Source organism: Labeo rohita, chromosome 17 (genome assembly GCF_022985175.1).
Source record: "Labeo rohita strain BAU-BD-2019 chromosome 17, IGBB_LRoh.1.0, whole genome shotgun sequence".
Classification (NCBI taxonomy): domain Eukaryota; kingdom Metazoa; phylum Chordata; class Actinopteri; order Cypriniformes; family Cyprinidae; genus Labeo; species Labeo rohita.
This window is the reverse complement of record NC_066885.1, coordinates 15705359-15729139: the sequence shown is the minus strand read 5'-3', so window position 1 is coordinate 15729139 and position 23781 is coordinate 15705359. Positions and strand designations below refer to the sequence as shown.

At 35.8% G+C, this 23781-nt stretch overlaps 1 protein-coding gene across 2 annotated transcripts in view; it reads right to left on the bottom strand.

Annotated features, from left to right (window-relative positions):
* The window catches only part of stac (SH3 and cysteine rich domain), a 32329-nt gene extending 8849 nt beyond the window's left edge, over positions 1 to 23480 (bottom strand). The window contains exons 1-7 of one of the 2 annotated variants that reach the window (XM_051133819.1): positions 23161 to 23480; positions 17989 to 18343; positions 9178 to 9207; positions 6978 to 7078; positions 2311 to 2392; positions 2068 to 2174; positions 905 to 986 (exon numbers count right to left, since the gene is read on the bottom strand). In XM_051133819.1, the coding sequence (XP_050989776.1) occupies positions 905 to 986; positions 2068 to 2174; positions 2311 to 2392; positions 6978 to 7078; positions 9178 to 9207; positions 17989 to 18343; positions 23161 to 23268 (865 nt within the window). In that variant the 5' untranslated portion in view covers positions 23269 to 23480. The remainder of the gene's footprint in view (positions 1 to 904; positions 987 to 2067; positions 2175 to 2310; positions 2393 to 6977; positions 7079 to 9177; positions 9208 to 17988; positions 18344 to 23160) is intronic. The other variant, XM_051133820.1, reaches the window with a different exon arrangement.
* Between the last annotated feature and the right edge of the window lie 301 nt (positions 23481 to 23781).

Sequence of the window (23781 nt, the reverse complement as noted above, 5' to 3'; positions counted from 1 at the left end):
CTAAAGCCAGGCAAACAATGAATTAATCTTTTCTGTTTCTTATAGCATTATAGTTTTGTCTTGTTTGTGGTGTGATCAACGTTAGTGTAAGCAGTACTTGTGTTAGGGAAGTAACATGTAACATTTTAATTATATTTTGCTAAAATGAACGAAATGATTCGAAAAAAGATTTGTTCATTTTGCTGAAAGCGACTCAAAGGTCCGAGTCAGAACTTCCCATCACTACTACGAATCACATGTAAGTTCATCGTCTGTGTACTGACTGAGTATGGTAAAAAACTCCATCTTATTTTCTCCTACAACTTGAGAGGAGGACATCGTTGTACCTTTTTGTTTGTAAACAGCCTTTGACTTACTTGCACTTTCTTAGTCTTTGTGCGTTTGCTTTGTAAACACTGGATCTGTAGTTCCGCCTACATGACCTTTCGTCGTGATTCTATAGTACGTAGCGTCGTGAACGCGCATCCCAGAGCCTGTGCTACATGAGCTTTTGTGCTTAAAAAGTATTAAAAAAATGACAGATCGTTTCGCTAGATAAGACCCTTCTTCCTGGGCTGGGATCATTTAGAGCCCTTTTGAAGCCGCATTTAAACTACATTTTGGAAGTTCAAAATCGGGGCACCAATGAAGTCCATTATATGGAGAAAAATCCTGAAATGTTTTCCTCAAAAACCATAATTTTTTCACGACTGAAGACAGAAAGACACGAACATCTTGGATGACAAGGGGGCGAGTACATTATTTGTGAATTGTTGTTCTGGAAGTGGACTTCTCCTTTAATTTAATTTACTTTTTGTAATCCGTAATATCTATCCTTACGATCCTCCTTAGAATCCACAGGAAAGCTGTGAACAAGTTTTTTGTTACATAATAAATTACACACTTTCTGTCTGCATGTTCTTACCGTTGTCACTGGGTTTCCTGGTGAGTTGAGCTCGACTGCTGTGGGCCGCCTTTTCTTCTGGTACCTGAGCCACATCACTGGTCTGAACAAATGAATAAACACACATGAATTCTCTCACAAACACAAGTCCTAAGAAACGTCTTAGTCTGTTAAACATGAAAAGATTAATGTTAACTGCTTATTATTCAGAGATTCACATCTATTAAATACCGTAGAAACTTATCTTTCTTTCGCAAATAATTTGATTTATTTCATCCTGGCTTCATTCTGTCATGTTGTGTCCTCTGTCTATTCTCTCTCTTTCATCTTATTCTCTCCCTTTTTTGGTTATATTTGCTTTAGAGAGGCATTATCTGAAGCTGACCATCACTTCCTTCCAGGGTGTGTGTGTGCCTGTGTTTGTTTCAAGCAGTAAAACATTACATCTGGGCCCCTTAGATTCCCTTACAACCGTAGTAACTGCACATTAGATGGTTTAAAGATTCACATGCACACACAGATATAACCAACTTGAAAACAACTGTTACAAGTATTAGAATTGAGTATAAATGACAAGGACCAAATATATTGCTATAAATAACATAATAATGACAAGATTCTTGCTTCATAATAGACTGCTGTTTACAGAAACTGCATTCCTGTGATAATGCCTCTAATAGAAAACAAAATAAAAAAACATCTTATGTAGAGGGGAAATAATGGACCTGAATTAAGTCAAGAGAAGAAAACAGCTCAAGGAGATTAAATTGAATTGTCTTGAGTGTTTTATTGAATTAATCATAATAATCATCACCATTTTTACCACAAGCACTTCATACTCTACACAAGCAGCCAAGCAGACACACATTAAAATGCATTATCAATCTTTTTAAAAGCCTAAACTGAAGCAGACTGCCTGCAGGTAAATGATGGATGTATGTTTACTATGGCAATCTCTCTCTCTCTCTCTCTCTTTCTTTCTCTCTCTCTCTGTCTCTCTCTCTCTCACACACACACACACACAGAATTGCATGCAACTTCAAAAACATTTCTCACAAAAACATTTACAGCACTGTTTAACATGATATTTAAAATAATTTATTTTGAAACACTAATTGGAATAATGTTTTAAATTTTTTGAAAAGGTATGAAAAATAGGATAACACTGAACAAGTGTTTCTTACAGAGTTTCTCTGTGGTGACTCCGATCCACTAGTCCGCTTGGTCTTTTGTGCCAGAGAGGTTCCAAATCTCAGAGTCTCATACACCGGGTCAACTTTACTGCCACAGGCTAGGACAGAAGAAGTGTCAAAATACTGCAAAATATTAGTGAACAGGATGATCAGGCTGGTGATGCTTTGGCATACTGTGCAAAAGTAAAAAAAAATAAAATAATAATAAATAAATATATGCTGCATGTTGCTCACCAATAGGCATCACCTCCCTAATGCAGCCAAACTGTTCCTGAATCAGCAGAGGGGAGCTAGAGTATCTCCGAAAACCTTTGGGCTGCAATCACACAAACAGGATCAGTGGATTTCATTATTTGTGACCCTGGACCACAAAACCAGTCTTAAGTTGGACGGGTATATTTGTGGCAATAGGCAAAAGTACACTGTACATTAGTACTTTATGATATTAAGTAAAGACCATGTTCCATGAAGATATTTTGTAAATTTCCTACCAGATTCCAGATTTTCAAATAGTTGTATCTCAGCCAAATACTGTCCTATCCTAACCATTCATCAATGGAAAGCTTAATTGTTCACCTTTCACAGTATGTATAAATCTCAATTTCAAAAAATTGAGGGTCAAATTTTACTTTTTATACCCATAATTGACTTGGCATTTTTTTTAACCTCGATGGGAGCATTTAAAACGTAAAACAAAAACACAATATCTATTTATGCTAAATAGGGGAATCAAATATTTAAAACACCAGTTATTCTCAATCTGAACAGTTTTGGCTGTTTATTATCATAGAATAAAACCAACATCAAACAAAAATGTAAACGTAAACAAATCACAACACACTTACACAAACCCAGGGCATTTCTGTTAGTTTGAGTGGCCCTTTAGGCTTAAGCTCCGGTTCATTTCTGATCCTGCTACAGTCTCAAGTTACCATGTTGAAATTTCAACACAATTCTAAGTACTGAAATGAGTGAGATTCACACCTGACACAATATCATAGACTTTAACATGCTTTTTTGGCCATTAAATTTCCTACAGAGTGTGCCATTAGACTGACTATTGTAACACTGTTATTACAGAGATGAAACAGTGTTTACATTTATACACCAATATAATTTCGAACTGGATGCAGTGAATTGATTCAAAACTCTCATTTAAAAACTCATTTGCATCATCACACAAAAATTTCTACAAAAGTCTTGGCATCTATTAAAGGATTAGTTCACTTTCAGAATGAAAATTTCCTGATCATTTACTCACCCATGTCATCCAAGATGTTCGTGTCTTTCCTCAGTTGAAAAGAAATGAACAATTTTGAGGAAAACATCCCAGGATTTTTCTCCATATAGTGGAGTTCAATAGCGACCAACAGGTTAAAGGTCGAAATTGCAGTTTCAGAGTAGTTTCAAAGGGCTCTACACAATCCCAGCTGAGGAATAAAGGTCTTATCTATTGAAACAACCAATCACTTTCTAAGAAAAATACAAAATTATATAGTTTTTAACCACAAATGCTCATCTTGCAGTAGCTCTCATTACGTAATCACACTGGAAAAAATCATGCGTGGTTAGTTCCTCATCTGTGTACTTTGGTTAAAAAAGGTAGGGAAGCGTGAATCTTATTTTCTCCTCCAACTTTAAAATCATCTGACATTGTTGTTTTACCTTTTTTTCTAAAGGGTGCTTGACTTTCTTTTCATGCTCGCTTTGTAAACACTGGTATTTCTACATGATTATGTAATGCGTGAGGTCAAGCTAGTGCAAGATGAGCATTTGTGGTTAAAAGTATATAAATTTGTATTTTTATAGAAAATGACCAATGGTTTCCCTCGATAAGACCCTTCCATTCCTCGCCTGGGATCGTGTAGAGCCCTTTGAAGCTGCACTGAAACTGCGATTTGGACCTTCAACCTGTTGATCCCCCACTGAAGTCCACTATATGGAGAAAAATCCTTCAAGTAATTCCTCAAAATCCTTACTTCCTTTTTGACATGGTGGTGGGTAAATTATCAGGACATTTTTATTCTGGAAGTGAACTTTTCCTTTAAAATGCTGTAGCAATAATAGACAGTACATAAATAGTTCACAGATATTGCTGTTTGTTATATACTGTCATTGGAACTTCACTGTGTTTATTTTGCAAAGAACTTTTAAGAGATTCAACTGAGATTCAGTGGTTCAAATTATTAATTAAAAAAAATTAGCATCCAGTAGCACTCATACACACAGCTCTAAGAAAGAAGCTGGACTCACTATGCCCTTATTTGTATTTGTTGTGTTGAGTCCAGGCAGGGTGTCTACACCATCAGCATCACAAATTCTCTTTTGAAGGCTTCTTCGTTAGCCATGACTGGGGTTGGGGACTAATTTAAGTACCACTTGAACCCAGAGAGAAGCTCTCTAGTGCTGCTACGTCACAAGAGCTCACTGGGGAGGAGGCATGTTCAGTGCTGAAGTAGATGCAAATAAATGCATTTAACAAAAGTGTACCGTGTCTGAAAGCGCCCTAAAATAGCAAAGTGACTCAACCGAAAAACTTCCATGTGATTAATTTGCTTAATCAACTAAAAGAACAATAATAGCTACACCATGCGATGTTCACTTGCACATAATGGGAGTTTTAATGGTTGACTAACAATCAGGACTCGGCTCATGTCACGCTGCTAGTAAAGCACTCTTCTCTGAAAAGCACTCGTAGCTCAAAAGGTTCTCACTGATCAGACAAGCCAAGAGAAATAAACAGAGTTTAAAAATAGCAACTTGTCCACTAGAGCAACAGTGGAATTAGAACCGAATCCTGTGGGGAGTTGTTCTCTTTTTAATCCTGACCCCCCACAGCTACATTTTCCATCTGTGAGAGCCCACTACATCATCAGGAGACTTGTCATCTCAGTCTGAAGCACAAGCACAGCATTTTTTCCACTTCCTGTGTTGATGATCTCATAGTGTAGTACTAGAATCGCTGGGTTCTAAGAATAAAAAATGCTGGTCAAAGGTCATTGTACTCACAGCTCCATTGTGTTGTTCTTTCAAATGTTGATTTTGTTGGGTTTTATTGTGAACATTTACTGGGTTAATCAACAATCGTGTAAATTATGTGATGTGCAACCTAAAGCGATAGTTCACCCAAAAATAAAAATTTTGTCATTAATTACTCACCCTCATGTCGTTCCAAAGACCTTAATTCATCTGCAGAAGACAAAGTAAGATATTTTTGATGAAATCCAAGAGCTTTCTAACCCTGCATAGACATCAATGGCACTATTTCATCAAAAATTTCATCAAAAATATTTTCATTTGTGTTCTGAAAACAAATGAAGGTCTTACAGGTTTGGAACAACATGAGGGCAAGTAATTAACGACAGAATTAATTCATTTTACTTTGTTGCAAAAGATTTTGTGTCAAATAAATGCTGTTCTTATAAACTTTCTATTCATCAAAGAATCCTAAAAAATGTATTAGTTTCCAAAAAACTTTTTAGCAACACAAAGACAATAAAAATGTTTCTTGTGCATCAAATCGGCATATTAGAATGATTTCTGAAGGATCATGTGATGCATAAGCTGCTGAAAATTCAGCTTTGCCTTCTTAGGAATAAATTACATTTTAAAACATATTAAAATAGAAAACAGTTATTTTAAACTGTAATAATACTTCACAATTACAATTTTACTGTTTAAAAAAAAATGCAAACTGTACATTAAAAAAAAACTCTAAAAATTAAATTCTGCACATATATAAAATTAGGGCTGTCAAATGATTAATCGCGATTAATCGCATACAAAATAAACATTTGAGTTTGCCTAATATATGTGTATGTATATATATATGTGTGTGTACTGTGTGTAATTATTATGTATATATAAATACAAACACATGCATATATTTAAGAAATAATTACAAGTATGTATTTATTATAATTTTTATGTAATTTATATTATATATAAATACAAATATTTTGTACATAAATAATATATTTTTCTTAAATATATACATTAATTTGTGTGTATATACACATAATAATTACATACAGTACACACACATATATTAGGCAAACTCAGACTTTTATTTTGTATGCAATTAATCACAATTAATCATTTGACAGCCCTAATATAAATATATCTTGATTTCATTATTAATCTAATCTATTATTTGAGCGATACTGCCACAACATTACGACTTATTTCTACATGAGAATAGGTTTTTTAAAAAGCTGAACTCGTTCTCAAGGTCACTCAATCATTCTCTGAGAATCCTGACTGACTTTGGTATTTCACTGAAGCCATGGGAAAAGCCATGGAAATTTTAGCACTCTTTTGCCTTTTCGCCATTTTTTCCCCGTGTGTGTGTGTGGGGGGGCGTGTGAATATCCCAGAAGAGTCGTGACTTGTGGGTCCCCGGAGTAAAGCACAGAGGTGTTTACATGATAGATGCATCTTGATATTCTGTATCAACTATCCCATCTTTCTTCTCTCTCACTTTCTCTAGTGTACACCAGAGAATCATTAACATTCATACTCACACATAAATTCACGGAAGGAAAAGACAGACTGATGAATCACACCTTCAAACCACCAAAAATAACACTGTGAAGAGTAACATATATTAACACTCACACTACAAATCTTCACCTACTGCCAGAGAGGAACACCAGGAAAGTGATATTGCAAATGGTAAGTATGAACTTGGTTTCTCCATTAGTGGAGACTGGAAAAAAAAGTGTTTTCTTTGCAACATTATCTGTTACAAGCCTCTTCATATGATAAACAAACATTGGCCAACCTGATCAACAAATGAACATAAACACTGAATACTTGTTTAGTTTCACATTCAGTTTCCAAGAGTAGTCAAATATCAACAAAAACAAACAAAGTGCGGGAAGAAGTAGAAAATATCTCACCAATTTCCCCATGCATCTCTGCTGTCCAACTCGATCCAGGCACTTGTGGTGGATGCCCATCTTGCAGGCTTTGCACCGGAGGCCCAGCTTAGCATTGGTGCCTAGCAGTTGAGGTCATACTGAGTAAATATCAGGTTTAAAAGTCTTATGCTCAAACTTGTCAAACAATGTAAAAATACTGAAAAACAACTGAAAAAACACTGTTAGAATTGGAAATTCCCACATGTGCAGTTGTGAAATTCTATTATAAAGAACAAGTTTAACATAAAATTCCATATAACTGTGGAAATTCTTATTGAAGGGTTAAAATATTAAACACTCTTAAAAAATAAATGTTTTCAAAAGCGCATTGTTTTCTTAGTGTGAAGAACATTTGAGTTTTCTAAAGAATGTTTTCCCACTGAAAAGATCCTTTTGCGCAATGGAAAGGTTTCGTGGATTTTCAAGGTTCTTCTTGGAACCAAAGACGCCAATAAAGAACATTTATTTTTAAGAGCATGGGGGTGCAATTTTGCAAGTGTTCAGGTTGCTGGTCATCATTCTGGCCTACATTTTTTGCCTACAAAAAACATCCCTTATACATGGATCATTAAATTATGGCTTCACAGTCCTGGAAACACTTGCAGAATTCACACTAGTTGGTAGTACTGGAAACGGGAAAATGCAGGTGTTAATGCTAAGCTGAACAGAAACAGCTGAAGACAAACGAGAGCAAAGCGTCAAGTTTGAGAACAAACGTACAAGAAACCATCTAATAAAACAGCACTCTTATTCTCTAACAAGAATCCTACTCACATATTTGCTCAGTTTCACAATTTGACATCACCACACCTGATGCTCAGAACATGCATTCACAGACACGGTTGTATTGATTCAGACACTTGGAGGAAGGAAGTATGAAGAAAGAACTATTGAAGGAAGCCATACATGTATGCTTTGCCTGATATCAAAATCTGTACATAACATTTGTGTTCACTTGAAAGTAGAGAATATAGATCTCCTCAATAAAAGTCACAATGCGCAAGCTATAAAACTCTAAAATTTCATCAATCAAACTGCAAACAAAAACATTCTCTTCCAGTAACAAAACTCTTGTGCCATAAAATCCCTGCTGAAAAAAGCACCACAAATACCATCACAAACCATCAACTTTTAACTATTAAAACCATTAAAATATGCTTTTCCGTAGTGTGTTTTGGGACATATTCCATCAGGATTTAGTGGTTTTAACAAGCCAACAATAGAAGGCAACCAATTACCAGTAAAAACCCACAGGGTCCATTACAGTTTTCATTAAAACCAATACAAGTCTCATTATAACCAGTAAAACCTGTCTATTGTTTTTGTTTTTTTCAGCAGGGATAATAATAAAAAGATTCTTAAAATCCATAAATGCCTCTGACTCCTCCCATTATAACTCAGAGTGGTATATAGTTAAATATTAACATTAAAATTCTGCTTAATTCTTACAGATAGAGCTGAATGTTTCATTAACCAAAATAAACCGCTTTTCCCATAACAAATTATGCAACACTTTGATGCATGCTTCTTTGGATGATCTTTGGGTAATGGAGAATTAATCAGGGCTAATTGCTTTCAGAAATTAAAAAACTGCCTCTGTGCAGGGTAAACATAAACAGATTTTGTTGTGGTGAGACAATAAATACTGATTACTGAAATTACAGCATGTTAAAGTCACCTTTCCAGCTGCTTTCCAAGAGCATGAAGCACTTTATTAAGAATAAAGCTACCTACTGGAACAAACCTCTATATCTTCCACTATATCCAAGCACACAAAATAGATATCTTCATTAACTTTAAACCACCAGAGCAAAGTAAACCATCATCTACAGTATGGTATATAAAAACAACATGCAGAGCAAAGCACTGGAAACAGCACACACAGAAAAACACAATCTATATTCCTGTGACAGCAATGAGAAACAACAGAAAAAACAATCCCATCACAGAATAAGGGTATTGATATTGACCGCTCTGAGGAGAAATTCTATTAAGCATCGGTCTGCAGAGCATATGAAGAGCTACTTCATCATATGCATTTCCTGAGAGTGCTGAACAAGTCATTATGAGCGCAGAAGCAGGGAGAGGGTGGGTTGGGGTTGGAGGTGGGTGAAGGGAGTTATCTATTTTCATTCAGTTTCTAAAGAGTTCAATTCATCATCAAACAGAACAGACTTACCGAACACCTTGCCTGCTCCCCCTTGGCAAGCTAAAAAAATTACAGGAGAGAATCCCTCTTGTATTACAATTTTTCTTTGTAATATAAAAATAAAATGGTGGTCAAACAAGGCAACACGGCATTAGTTACAGCTTATTCAAGGTTCGTAGATCTCTAAAAACTGCAATGGAATAGCCTTAAAGGGGTCATCGGATGCCCATTTTCCATGGAAAGTCTGTAATATACTTTGGTTAAAAATTCTCAATGGTTTTGTAAAACAACACCCTTTTTACGTTGCCAAAATCAGCTCTGCAAAAATCATCTCATTCTGGTCGAGGCTGCTTTAAATGCAAATGAGCCCTGCTAGCCCCGCCCCTCTCTTCTCTCTGTGGAGTGACGAGCCTATTTACTTTAGCCGGTAAACTTGCTAACTAGCACATTATTAGGAAAGACGATCGCAAAGATCCATAAAAAAAACCTTATACTCACTTCTGCTGTAAGTGAAGCTGGATCATAAATAATTCGCGCGAACATATGTAGATTGGGAGGCGCATTCCCTTCACAAACAAACATAATCAACTGCATCTTCAGTGGCTCAGATGTCGGGAGTAAATGACGACCACTATGTTCATAATTACATCCAGCAACTCAACACCTCAATCGCTCAATCGGAGATATTCTTGTCTAACTTACATCCCTGCTCCGGCATCGAAACAAAGAGGTCGGACTGTTACAACTGATCTCAGGTAAAACACTCATGTCAATCAACTATTGTGGGAGCGGCCTCTGTGGGTGTGACGCCACAACGACAGGCATCTGAGAAAGGCTCGATTTAAAAAATTGATTTTTTTTTACAGATTAATTAAAAACCACTGCATGGATTTTTATCATTATAGGGTAGATTTGTACATACACTGCCAACACACATTAATGTTCAAACAATATGTAAAAGTGAACTTAGCATCCGATGACCCCTTTAAAAGGATTGTTCAGGCAAAAACGAAAATTCTGTCTTCATTTATATGCCCTCATGTCATTCCAAAGCTGTATGACTTTCTTCTGTGGAACACAAAAGAAGATATTATGAAAAATGTCTCGGTGTCTTTTTTTGTCCATTTAATAGAAGACAATAGGGTCCAAAACTGACCTTTTATTGTATGGAAAAAAAAAACATTTAGATAAATAGCTTCTTGTTCTACAGAAGAAAGAAAAAAATTCTAATTTGATGACAGAATTTACATTTTTGTGTGAAATATCTTTTTTATCCACACAAGATCAGAGAGTAGAAAAGAACATATTTCCTCATTTTGACTTTAAGATTTAAAATGATAAATGAAAATATAGTTTTGAATAATAAAATGTGAAAGTGAAATGATTAATAGGGTAAAAACATGAGGTCCTGCTGTTGTGAGAATGGCTCTGTCACAGGCCTCATTTGCCGCTGTCTGCTACAACAAGCTGCTTCCAGCCATCCATCGATTAATCAAACATCACATGGTCAGTCCAGACTCTCTCATGCCTTCCTATGCTGATCACTTCAGCCACTGGAATAAAATTTTAATGCATCTTTAATGATTGAGTATTTATGTGTTGAGCATTTTTTCTTGGGTTGAGAGGTGATACTGGCCAGAACAATTATAATGAAAGAAACGACATTGATTCAAATTCCTGACAGTGATATTAGAATGTCTGGTCTTCATTTTGGACTTGTATGCCCTATGGGATACAAGGAAAAAGATTTCATCATTCAACGACACTTGCAAAAGCTGCATGATATGTTATGTGGACTTAAATTCAATGTTGTTAATGTCGTCAGTAGCCCAATGGGATGGGAATCCACCCACACAGACAGCCAACCATATTCCCAATATGCTAAGCCTCCTTTTATACTTTGAAATACAGCATGGCTTCTGTGTCTTTAGAAATAGATGCCTCTGCTTCAGCCAAACATGAGAGAACATCAGCATGAAAAACATGTTGCACTCCGATCCAGCAAATGCTTTGTAAATTGCTGAGTGACATTTTGAAATAAGCTCAACACCAAGTATCAGTAATACAGAACACTTGTTCAATTTTCGTTTAGAATAAAATGCCAGGCAGTTCATGGTCAGTAAACATCTTTACAGATGCATAACTGACCATTAAAACATTTCTTAAATTCTTTTAGTTTTTACCCACACAGCTAAGTGGGTGTCTAGTGGGTGTTTCTTCAATTTTGGCCTTTTAGAAGAGACACATTTTACACAGCCTCTTAATTTGTATACTGAAATTGGCCAACAGTGAAAAGACATGCAACCAGAAGAATTGTTATTTTTGTCATTTTTGTAAAAGACTATAAATACTTTTTTTGTAAATGATCCCCGATAAAAAAACATATATGGTAAGTAACATAAAGAAAGCTAACTTCATTAAAAATAAAAATTATCATTGTTTGTTGTAGTGGTTGTGAAAAACAAGTAAATAATAATAAAAAAGTAAATAATTTACACAAAATAAATACTGAAATGGTTTGTGTTTGTTGTGTAAAACAATCAAGTCTACACATAATAGGCAGAAACGTATTGAAATGTTAAAATAAAAAAATAAATAAAAAATGAGAGATGGCATGATTAAAAAATAAATAAATAAATAAACTCTGACAGGGCTCAACAGTGCGACCATTTCAGTCGCATTTGTGAGTGTTAAACTACTGCGTGCGACTACAAAAAAATATTTAGGAGTAGGAGCACCAGTGCGACTGACCTTATCAGCATATTTGTGTTTACACTGAGGGGAGCTTCAAAGGTTTCTACGTGTTTTTGCAGCGTAACATATCACAGACATCTCACGAATCCTTTCATGAAGTGTACACAGTGTATAAATAAGAGACTCATTGTGCAGTGCAGGGAGCTTCATTGATTATAATGGAACTTTGTGAGATCGCTATGAACTAAGATGAGTGCCAGCTTTTAATGATTATTGAGAGCGTTTGTAAATGTGATATTGATTTAATACAACAGTTAAATAAACAAGAAGTTAATATTAAGTGACTTCCATTGTCTGACTAAAACAGTATTGCCTGATTTTGCTCCATTTCCTCATCGAAAATAGTTTCACACAAAGTCGCTGCGCTGCGCATCTCAATTCAAAACAGCGTTGTTTAGTTTATGAATGAACGTGCGTTTTTGAATGAATCTAGTGAGTCAATGAATCAATTACCCATTGATAAAGTCAGTCACTGGTTTTATTCCTGAATGAATCAGACATTCGAATGAATCAAATGAATAAATGATTCAGTGATAAAATCAGTGACTTGCCTCCACCTACTGTCAGTTTTTAAAAATATTTTTAAAGTATCTTTTCAGTTATTTAAATCATTTAATATTTCTATATTCAAATTTTTATATTTAAAACATTAATCTCAACATTAATTTCTGTTTCTCTGAGCCTTATTAAAAGTCTGAAAATACAATTATATATATATACACACACAATTATTATATACATTATTTTACATAAACTTTTAAGTTTTAAGCTAGAAAAATGCCATTACAAAGGCAAAAACAAAATTCCCCTGTAAATCACCTTAAGGAGTCAAATATCACCTTGTAGTACGAAGGTTAATTTTTGATAATATATTTTGATTATTGATTTTAAGGTGTTCATTACATTTTTTACTGTTCTGCTAAATTTAAAAAAAGCAAGCACAGAGACCTGTCTGGGTTATAAAAGTGGCCCAAGTTGAGGTAAGCAAGCAAACAAGTTAGTAAGTAGATAAGTAAATAAATCAATAAATAAATATACAAACTTTTAACCACAGGGGGAAAAAATCCTTAAAGAGATAGTTCACCAAAAAATAAAAATACCCCATGATTTACTCACCCTCAAGCAATCCTAAGTGTATATGACTTTCTTCTTTTAGACGAATACAGTCAGAGTTATAGTAAAACGTGTCCTGGCTCTTCTAAGCTTTATAATGGCAGTGAATGGCTGTTCCTAAGCAAATGGCTGTTCCTAAGCAAATCAAAAACGAAAAATCGTAACCTCTAGTTGCCGCTAAATGTCGTACAAGCATTCACGAGAGAGTGGCATTCCAGCAGATGACGTAGTTTGTAGGCATAGTCTAAGCTCCGGTGAGATTTATGCTAGTCTTGCGAGAACCAAGTTTTGTTTACAGGAGCAAAGTAAGCAAAGTTTTCTTTGTTTAGCAAAGGAAATCCTCTGTGATTTTCCTTGACAAATCCTCGTTTTGTACTTCTACTTCATGACCAGTGTTTTGTTTTGCTCTCTCCTCTGCAAGGCCTTTCACTGCCATTATAAAGCTTAGAAGAGCTAGGACTTTTTCATATATAACTCCATTTGTATTTGTCTGAAAGAAGAAAGTCATACACACCTAGGATGGCTTGAGGGCAAGTAAACCATGGAGTAATTTTTGAGTGAACTATCCCTTTAACTCTGAACTGGAAACTAAACAGCATACCAACAGGTCAGGTATCTGTATCTTTGGCTCAAATAGCCCATTCACCACACTACTGGCTATCACGAACGAGCATGGAAAACAAAGGCATGTGATGCTGAAACCCAGTTAATTCCGGTGTCCTGATATCCTGATATCTGATCCAAATGCAGAGATTTAGGTCAACGGCACGTGGGCTCATATTTAATCAACCTGTAGACTTGAGTCAAACCCAAATGAACAGGTATCTGATCTACCTGTGGAAATTCGGGTCACGCACAGGTGTCCTGACATCCGATCCATATGCGGAGATTTCACGGTTTGTTATTTAGTAATGACCCATTAGTCACAGCAGGAAATTGAGACTTGACACACACGCAGAAGAACTACAGCCTCAACTCACAGCTATTTTTTTTCCAGACAGCTGGTGAGATATCTCATAAAATTCACCTTCCTGCATGGCAGTAATCAGAATGCTGTGGGATAATGAACCGACAGATCATTTCTCATCTAATGCTGCGTAAGCTCAGGTTTCTCTACATTTAGTACAAAGCTTTGAAATGCATGATTTGGCCTCTTGATGTCCTTTTCATGAGGATGTGCCAGGATCGGATCTGGAGCCCTGCCCTCATTAGTGTGCTCTTCTGAGGGAGTGTTAGTGAGGTAAAGAGGTGATGAGGCCTGACAGATCCATATGTCAGCCACAGCCACACACACTCTCCCTCTCTCTGTCACACACACACTGTACGTTCACATACAAAACCATAAAACACTATTCAGAATATATTATAGAATATTATATTACAGAAGGAGGCACTAATATGTGCTTTATAAGTACTAATAAACACTCAATAAGCTTGTAATATGCATTCTAATATGCAACTTGGTAATAGTGAGAACTGGTCCCTAAACTAAAGTGTTAGCATATAGTGTGTGTGTGTGTGTGTGTGTTTGCTACATTGTGGGGACCAAATGTCCCCACAAGGATAGTAAACCTGAAATTTTTGACATTGTGGGGACCGGCCTGCGTTAGGCAATAGACCATATCTTTTGGTCAGTATAAAAACTATAGAAGTCTATGCAAATTCCCCACAATTCACAAAAACAAACGTGTGTGTGTATGTGTGTGTGTTTGTTTGAGTGTGTGTTCATCTATGTGCTATGGGTCTTTCTTTTCAAACAGGTGGACATCTGGCCGCCTCACCACACACACACATATACAAATTGAAAGCTGAGCCACAACCTTGTTGCCTTCTCGGATAAACCCACAAATACCCTAATGCAGGCTTAGCTGAGCACATACGCTTTTAAACACCAAACATACAGTATGTAGAGCTCTTTATCTTAAAACCACCTCACTGTTTCAATTTGAAGAATCAACTCATAATTTACATGATATCTAGTTCGGACAGATGACCCTCATGGGGGCATAAATATGGGGCATAAAGCTTTCGATCGCCTGCAGTGCACCTCGGTATGATTTACTTCTGTCTGACTTCCCCTTCCAACAACAAAAACACATTTATGAGACAGGCTTGAAAAAAATATTAAAACATTTATCATATATACAAGAGGAGGCAAAGTCCTCAATGTTTTATTTAATATTTTAAATAAAACATTTAAATTCAACTTAATATTTTTACATTAACAATATTCTATTTATTAAAGCCATGTATGATTCTCATCAACCTAGCGTTTTTAAGCATTTCACATTTATTCCAAAGCAATAACTCAAGGCAGTAACAATTTAAACAATATATTTTATTTGTGAACTTATGTTCAGCTATTCTTTTTAATAGTTAACTTTTAACTGTTTTTTGGATCATCAGTCATCAAAGCTTGGTAAATACTGGTCAAAGTCATAAAGATTTACTTTAAATTTCAATTTTCCATTAAGCTGAAAACTCCCACAGATCATGTATTCATCCCATTTAAAGTCTTATTTTGACATAACAAAGTGGTTATATATAAGTGTGTGAGTTGTTTACTTTTTTAAAATTTGGTCTTCCCATTAATGCCATTATATTGTTCATTCAGACTGATTTGTGAACGCAAACACAAGAGACAGGATTTATCGCATGAACCAATCACAGCCGATCATAACCAGTCATATTCAATTATATCGTGATCGAGGCATTGCCTCCTCTTTCATGACTTTCCCCTATTCATTCTCAGTTACCAAATTCACCACACACTTTAGGGGGTCTGTTAAAGGGAACCCTGGGTATGAAGACTTGTATGGCTTAATATAATATAAATGATAATAATATAATGTAAATGATGTCTCTTACTGAAATATGTAGTAGAAAACCCATAAAAGATTTACGTTATTTAAAATATCCACATCGTTATATGCATATTTTGGACTATGGAGGCGCTTTCATTTTGATTATGTAGAATAGTTGTACTCAGTAAGCTACTGGCAGTGAGTTACGATATTTTTACCGCAACAAAAAATAAAATAAAATACTGATACGATGACCACAGCTACTGGTGGCGATGGATAAAAGCGCAGACTTAAATCAAATGCTGCACTATCGATTTTCCCCACAAAGAGTCTAAACACCTGAGGATATGGAATGAAATCCATGCTGAGTAAACTCCTTCAGTGGCTGAAGCGTCATAACAAGAGTCGGCATGTTTACATCATTTGTAAGCTCTTTTAACAGCTGTGGTCTACTAAAAGAAAAGCAGTGAAGACTTACATTGCTTCTCATGTTGTCCTTTGACTGAAAATTACAACTAAAAGCTGCAAAAGGTGGTATCGTATTTGTATTTTATTTTCCAAGTTGTGTATTCCGAGTTGTATTGCGTTAAAATTAGCAGATAGCACCAACAACAGAAGCCATGTAAGTCTTCACTGCTTTATTATCGATAAGAAGAGGAGAAAAGGATGTGAAATTGCATGTGGACAAATTAAACTTCCTAAAGTCCCGCATCTGTATTCTCTCCATTTTAGCCCAGATGCCTTTAAGGCTTTTAGTAAGACCACAGCTGCTGAAAAAGCTTACAATGATGTGAACATGCCAATATTTGTGATGATGCCACAGCCACTGAAGGAGTTTCTCAGCGCAGATTTCACTCGATATCCGGGGGCGTTTAGACTCTCTGTGGGGAAAATCTTTGGTACAGCATTTGGTTTAAGCATACGCTTATATCCATCGCCACCTGTAAGCTCTTTCAGTAGCTGTGGTCATCGCATCAGTATTTTATTATCAGAGTTGTGTTGTGGTAGAAATAGCGTAGCTCAGAGCCGGTAGCTCACTGACTATGCAATCAAAATAATGGCGCCCTCCATAATCCAAAATATGTATATAACAATGTGGATTTTTTAAATAACGTAAATCTTTCATGGGTTTTCTACTACATATTTCAGTAAGAGACACCATTTACATTATATTAAGCCATAGAAGTCTTAATACCCAGGCAGGTTGCCAGATTTTCAGAAGAAAACCCGCCCAATAATTAAAAATCACATTTTACATGTTTTTTGGTTGGGTTCCCCTGGCAAAATTGGCATCCCAGGGGCTAAATATTACGTTATTGGGGTCACTTCAATGCGCAGACAAGAAAAACAACCCATGGCAACGGTGTTAAAATAACCTAATTCCATGGGAAAACTGCAGACTTGGCAACACTGTACCCCGGGTTCCCTTTAAAACTCAATGGGCTCAGTGGAGGCGAGAGAGACACGGATTCCCGCTGTAACTTTACCCGCTGGTGTAGCTGTTGGACAATGATTTACACACTGTTTAATGTTATATTTTCTAATATTGCCATTGTTTTATTTTTGTACTACTATTTGTTTTTTTATCCAGTATTTAGTGTTTTGCCTCCCTTGCCTCCTCAGAAGAAATGTCCCTGATAAACAGATAGACAGAATAATAAATGCAGATAGATAAATAGCAAATAAATGCAGCCTTGGAGAGCATAAGAGCATTTCTTTCAAAAACACTTAAAAATCTTACCCACCCAAAACAGTGAACAGTAGTGTACATGTGCCACAAGTTTTGTCAGCTTTTAGGAGTGCACTCACATATGACCTCAAATCTAATAGACATTGACTAACAGCCACAATACTTCGATTTTTATCTCATGGAGTCTTTAACTCATTACGTCGTGCCACTCTATCATTGTTCACCGCTCTCTAAATGGTCAAATCATTGTGTGTTGGCGTCATCCACAGTAACAAAACATTAGTGTCTGGTGGCCTGGACAACAGATGGGTAATAGAATATTTTAGATTATGCCTTCTGTCATCTAATCTATAATCATTATTTAAGAGATTAAAAAAGGGCTCCACTGTCTACACAAACACAGCTTTGTTTGTGCACTTCCTGTGTAATGAGATTGCAAAGCTGTCGTCAGTCACATAAAGATAAAACACATCCTCTTACCTACAATCATGTGGTTGCAGACGTCACAAAAGTGGGGCTTCTTAAAGATGTGCTCTAGAAAGGTGTGTGCGTTGGGGTCTGCCGGTCGGGGGGCGCGGGATGGAGAACAGATTGTGATGGGCAGGTTACCCGGGATGACAGTGGGCAGTGGAGGGGGTGGTGGAGGAACAGACATCGCTGGGGAGGCTGAGACAGACACGCCGATGGTGCTCAGATGACCTGTGCTGCTGCTGACATCTGAGAGCAGTTCGGTTTGAAACTTCACATCCTCGATCGGCCGCTGGAAAAAGTTATCGGCGCTTTTGCTGCGAAGGCTCTTGGTCTTGAAGGACAGTGAACGCTTTAGCCTCTGCAACTGAAATAAACATAAAAAACAGAGTACAAAATGCATATATTAGCATCTGATTTAGACAAAAGCTCAACCCCACATGACATACAAAGCCCCAGGAGTATTAAACTCTGTGAGTGGGTGATTTTTGATGCTTGGCAGGTGTCAAATGAGGGCATTCTCGCTGAAACAACCTCCAGATGATTATACGAACTCTCCAGCCATTATATATTAACCCAACCCAACAAGGCTAAAATTACAGATTATTTATGTTCATGTAACTCACTGAGCATCAAAAGGTTTAATGAAAGAGAAAAAAGGAAACCGAGAGAAAGATGGGCTGTCATGTCTCTTGGTACGTAACCTCTTTGTGCAGTGCACATTACCCATGATATCAGTCACTCACTGACAGCCCTCTAAATTAGCTGACAACACCCACCAGGATCATCTCTGCCTACTAAAAATGTCCTCTAGGCCACAGCAACCTGGACTACTTCCCCAAGTACTGTGCACAGGAATTAAAAGTGCCCATCACTAAAGGTTAGACCGCTCAACAGACCACATATTTAGGATTTACGGTAGGATTGGATTATACACACACACACACACACACTACCAGTCAAAAGTTTTTGAACAGTAAGATTTTTTATGCTTTTTAAAGAATTCTCTTCTGCTCACCAAGCCTGCATTTATTTGATCCAAAGTACAGCAAAAAAAGTACAATTTTGAATACTTTTTACTATTTAAAAAAAAAACATTTAATATTATTATTATTATTATTAATATGTTGAAAACAGCTGAGCAGAATTTTTTCAGGTTTCTTTAATGAATAGAAAGTTCAAAAGAACAGCATTTATCTGAAATAGAAATCTTTTGTAACATTATAAATGACTTTACTATCACATTTGCTCAATTTAAAGCATCCTTGCTAAATAAAAGTATTAACTTCTATAATTAATACTTAATATTAAAAGCAATAATTTCTATAACCCCTTTAAAAATTATACTGATTCCAAGCTTTTGAATGGTATAATGTATAATGTTACAAAAGCTTTTTATTAGACAATTGCTGATATTTGGATCTTTCTATTAATCAAAGAATCCTGAAAAATGTACTTAACTGTTTTAAATATTGATACTACTACTACTACTAATAATAATAATAAATGTTTCTTGAACAGCAAATCAGCCTATTAGAATGATATCTGAAGGTTCGTGTGACACTGAAGACTGGAGTAATGATGCTGAAATGTAGCTTTAACCACACAAATAAAGTTTAAACATTTTAAAATATATTCAAATAGAAAGCAGTTATTTAAAAAAGTACAAATATTTCACAATATTATTGCTTTTGCTGTATTTTGGATCAAATAAATGCAGGCTTAAAACCATTAAAAATCGTACTGTTCAAAAACTTTTGACCGGTGTGTATATATTATATATTATCAAAATACTTTATATAAATACCACAAAAATACCACATATAAAACTACACTTATAAAATACAATAAAATAATAAAACGCTATACTGCACATAATAGGTACCTCCAAGACAACTATGAATTCATAAACACTTTTGCTGGAAAACACTGACAAATAATGCAACTTATATAATTAGTTTATCATTTTTTACCCATGCTTACTGATCCTTTGAAATCAACCTCTGGCTTCCGTCAGATAACAATCTGTTTAAGTTTGCAATGCATAAAGATGTATATAAGCTCAACAAATGTGTGTGTGTGTGTGTGTGTGTGTGTGTGTGATATATTGCCCATTTGGACAATCCTCTCACATTATGTATCCTCCAATTAGAGTAGAGGACCAGTGCAGTGTGTTTAGTGAGCTGCATGCCTGTGTATGATGATGACCTATTGATCTCTGATAGCCAGTAGAGAGTGATTGATCGATTAGTCCCTCCCTCACCGCTCCTGTGCATCAGTGCTCATAGTTCAGTGTCAACTTACAGGCAAAGTCACTTACAAGCAGCTCTTGTGCCTGAAATCCCTGTAAATAACAGCTAATGTGTTATTAAGGTGCAAAAGCTGTTGGTTAAAAATTAGTTTTAAGTACTTACTGACATTTACAAGGCACTTGCTTTGTGGCAGAATTAACTGTAAACAACAGGCTATGAAAAAAACATCGCCTTAGTTCAAGTCTCACTATGCCTGGAGGTTACAATAAAATTAATCAAACAGGAACTACACATTCACACACACAAACATCAATGCCTGAGACTACTGCTTGAAAATGTACATGTGTGGGTTTTCATTGTTAGATTTCTCACTTATTAGAAATTAAGTAATAAAACTGTCAATAGATGTTCCCTTTTGCACCAATTAAAATGGTTAATGAAGGAAATGAGACCTAAAATACGGCCATTATGAAAGACCAACTACATAATTTAAAGAAAGTTCACATAGGATATGAAGACTTGAGTTAGAAATGCACAGAGTACCTCTTCCAAAAATAATGACCAGTTCTGCCAGAAAATCACGAATCTTATACATCTATTAGAAATCAATTCTGCTGCTGTCAGCACCAAATGTGTGCTCTGCTCTACCCTGAAGGACAACTCTGAGATACGGTGCTGATTAAGGTGGAAGTCAGGTATTTTTCAGCACAAGATTTCTGTCTTTAGAGAAGGAGGGACACATTTTATTAAGCCTGCTTTACTCGTAACACATTTTTATTTTATCAAACACAAATTAGTACAAAGCAATCAGACACAAAGTGGAGAACAGAAACACTGACAGATTAAAATTCACTTTGGGTTTTAGTCATAAAAGGTGTTCCTGGATCAGTTCAAGGTGCCATGTGTTCATGAATATGTTAATTGGGACAGATATAGCCAGATCTTGCTTTAGTAATTTAGCTCAAATATGCTTGATAGATTAACAAATAAAATCCCTGATAATGATGAAATTCTCTGATTATTGTGCCCAAGTTCTTTCCTAGAAGTAATATTTTCATTAAATAGGTTTGAAACAGGTATGTAAAACCATGCAGGATGGTTTCACTTCTTACTAGAAGCCTTTTGCTTCTTGAAAATCTGTAAAATGCAACCAGCACTGAAGATATGAATTTATAAAGTTATGAATATATATTTTTTTATTTTGCATTAAAGTCTCCCATTAAAAGCTTCTTATTTAGCAGTCTATTACATCCCTATTTGGCATATTCTTGAGTGAATTCTGCAATGGACGTCCAAAAGAACAGATATAAAAACTAGCCTTGGTCATAAATCAAATATAATGTGGTTTTAGATTTTTTCCATTTCAAAAAGAATTTTCCTTTTTTAAGCAATACAACATTTTCCTAACTTATGATCTGATTAAAAACATTTCCACAGGGCTTCAGTAAATAACATCAAATTGTAAGTGATCCCACTGCTCAAAGTAACAGCTCTCAATTACACACAAATCCCTCAAGACAGCTCTGATGAGTGAATGCAATATTTAACACCATAATGCCATGGATGATGTACAAATTTAAAACTTTCACACTCAGGCACACACAGTTTGACTGAAACAGTATTTATGCTGAGGAAGGGAATGACACAAATGACACTAAATAATGAATCAGTTCTGAATAACTACATAAATAAATAAAGCACTGCTGTTTTCCAACACTTAATCTCTGCTGATTTAAAGACAATAAATATACAAAATTCCCAACTGGCACTGAGCTCTAAAAGCACAGTGACCCATCCAACATTTGTGGGTTGAATGTAGAACTCTGGGCCACAGATGACCCAGAAAAACACATGAGCTCAAACTCAGCGCCAATGTGACAAAACACCACCCGTTACGACCTCACACATCAGACCTTAAATCATACAGAACAAATCACACATTAAGGTTAACCTGAAGTAAAATATTTTTTTTTTAATTTGGAAGTATTACACATTTTCCTTTACAAAGCTAACTTTAACTAAGGCTCATATGAGCCCTGTTGCATACAAACTATTAAATATAAACTATAATGTTGCAAGTGTGAGTTTGTTTCTGAATTGGGATTAAGCTATTTGGAAGATATGCACATGCTCTTAGTAAACATACAGCAACAGATGCCTAAGGATTTAAAAATCAAAGATCATTGAGTCAAATATTTTATTTCACATGAGAGGTGAACACTTCAAAACTCTGGACAGTATGAGAAATAGAAAAGTGCTGTTGAAATACATGGTGAGCTGTGAACACTATCAAAAACACCATTTAAAAATAAGATGTTGTGGTTAACAGTAGTAAATGACAAAAATGTACATAAAATGTCAAAGAAATGATTTGCAATAATGTTAAGAAATGTTGTCAAAATGACAAAAATTGGTATTATCTTAACCATCTGTTGAGTTCATTAACCTATATTTTATATAGGCCCATCTATGTGTGATTACTATTTGATATTCTATTTTGATTTTAACTGAAACGTTTTACCATTTTGAATTAAAATAATTGAGCAATGTGATAGGGGAGCATAGTAATACTACTAACAAGTAAATTTGATTACCCTATAATAAATGTAATGACAAAATTTAAAACACTCACGTTTTTATAGCGCCCCTCAGTAGTGTTACAACATTTGTAACAATGTCACTTGACGAACATTCACACACTTTACACGACGGTAAGTGAGAGCCTATAAATACTTTAATTTGCACCACACAAGTAGATTAATATTGTATCAAAGTTTTAGACATACAACGGCAAAAACAGACACTAAAACATGTCACAAGACTCCACGGTGTCTGTAACAGTAAAAGTGGCAGAAGACGCGTAAACTGCGCACTGTATAAATCTCTGTCGGTTTGCTGTGACTGATGTTTCTACGAGATGTGAGTTTCAAACCTTTGACTCCTGCTGGCTGATTGATGTGGGTGACTGGGGTTCACGGTGCTCCCGTTCGTTCTCCTTGCCCATCGTGTCCTCCTGAATCATGTTCGCTGGCGGAATCATGTTGGTAACAGTTAAACAGCACCAGTCTGTCGGGTTCGTCTGGGCACCAGCCGCGCTCTACATGTTGAGTTGAGCTGGAAGTTGTAAACTGCCGGATGCGCTGCGAATAAATGGTCTACAATATCGCACTCGCCTATCGACTTTCCATCAGTCTGTATATTGCATAGTGGAGACGCAGTCCGCTCGACAAGAACTCACTTCATTAGAGTCAGTATCGTCCAGCAGACTGACTGGATTTGACTGTCAGGCTGTGGAGCAGCCAATCAGAAGCCACTATGGGAGGAGTTTAGATAATTCCCATCCTTTTTTAAATGGATCCAGATTTGATTTTTAGGGAGCAGGTTGGCTCTTACAACCTCTATTTTTATTTTTAACATTCATCCGTTAATTAATCGCATCCATAATAAGTTTTTATGTACATAATATATGTGTTTACTGTATATATGTATGCTGTATATTTAAATACACACACATGCATGTATATATTTAAGAAAAATGTTACATATAATATAA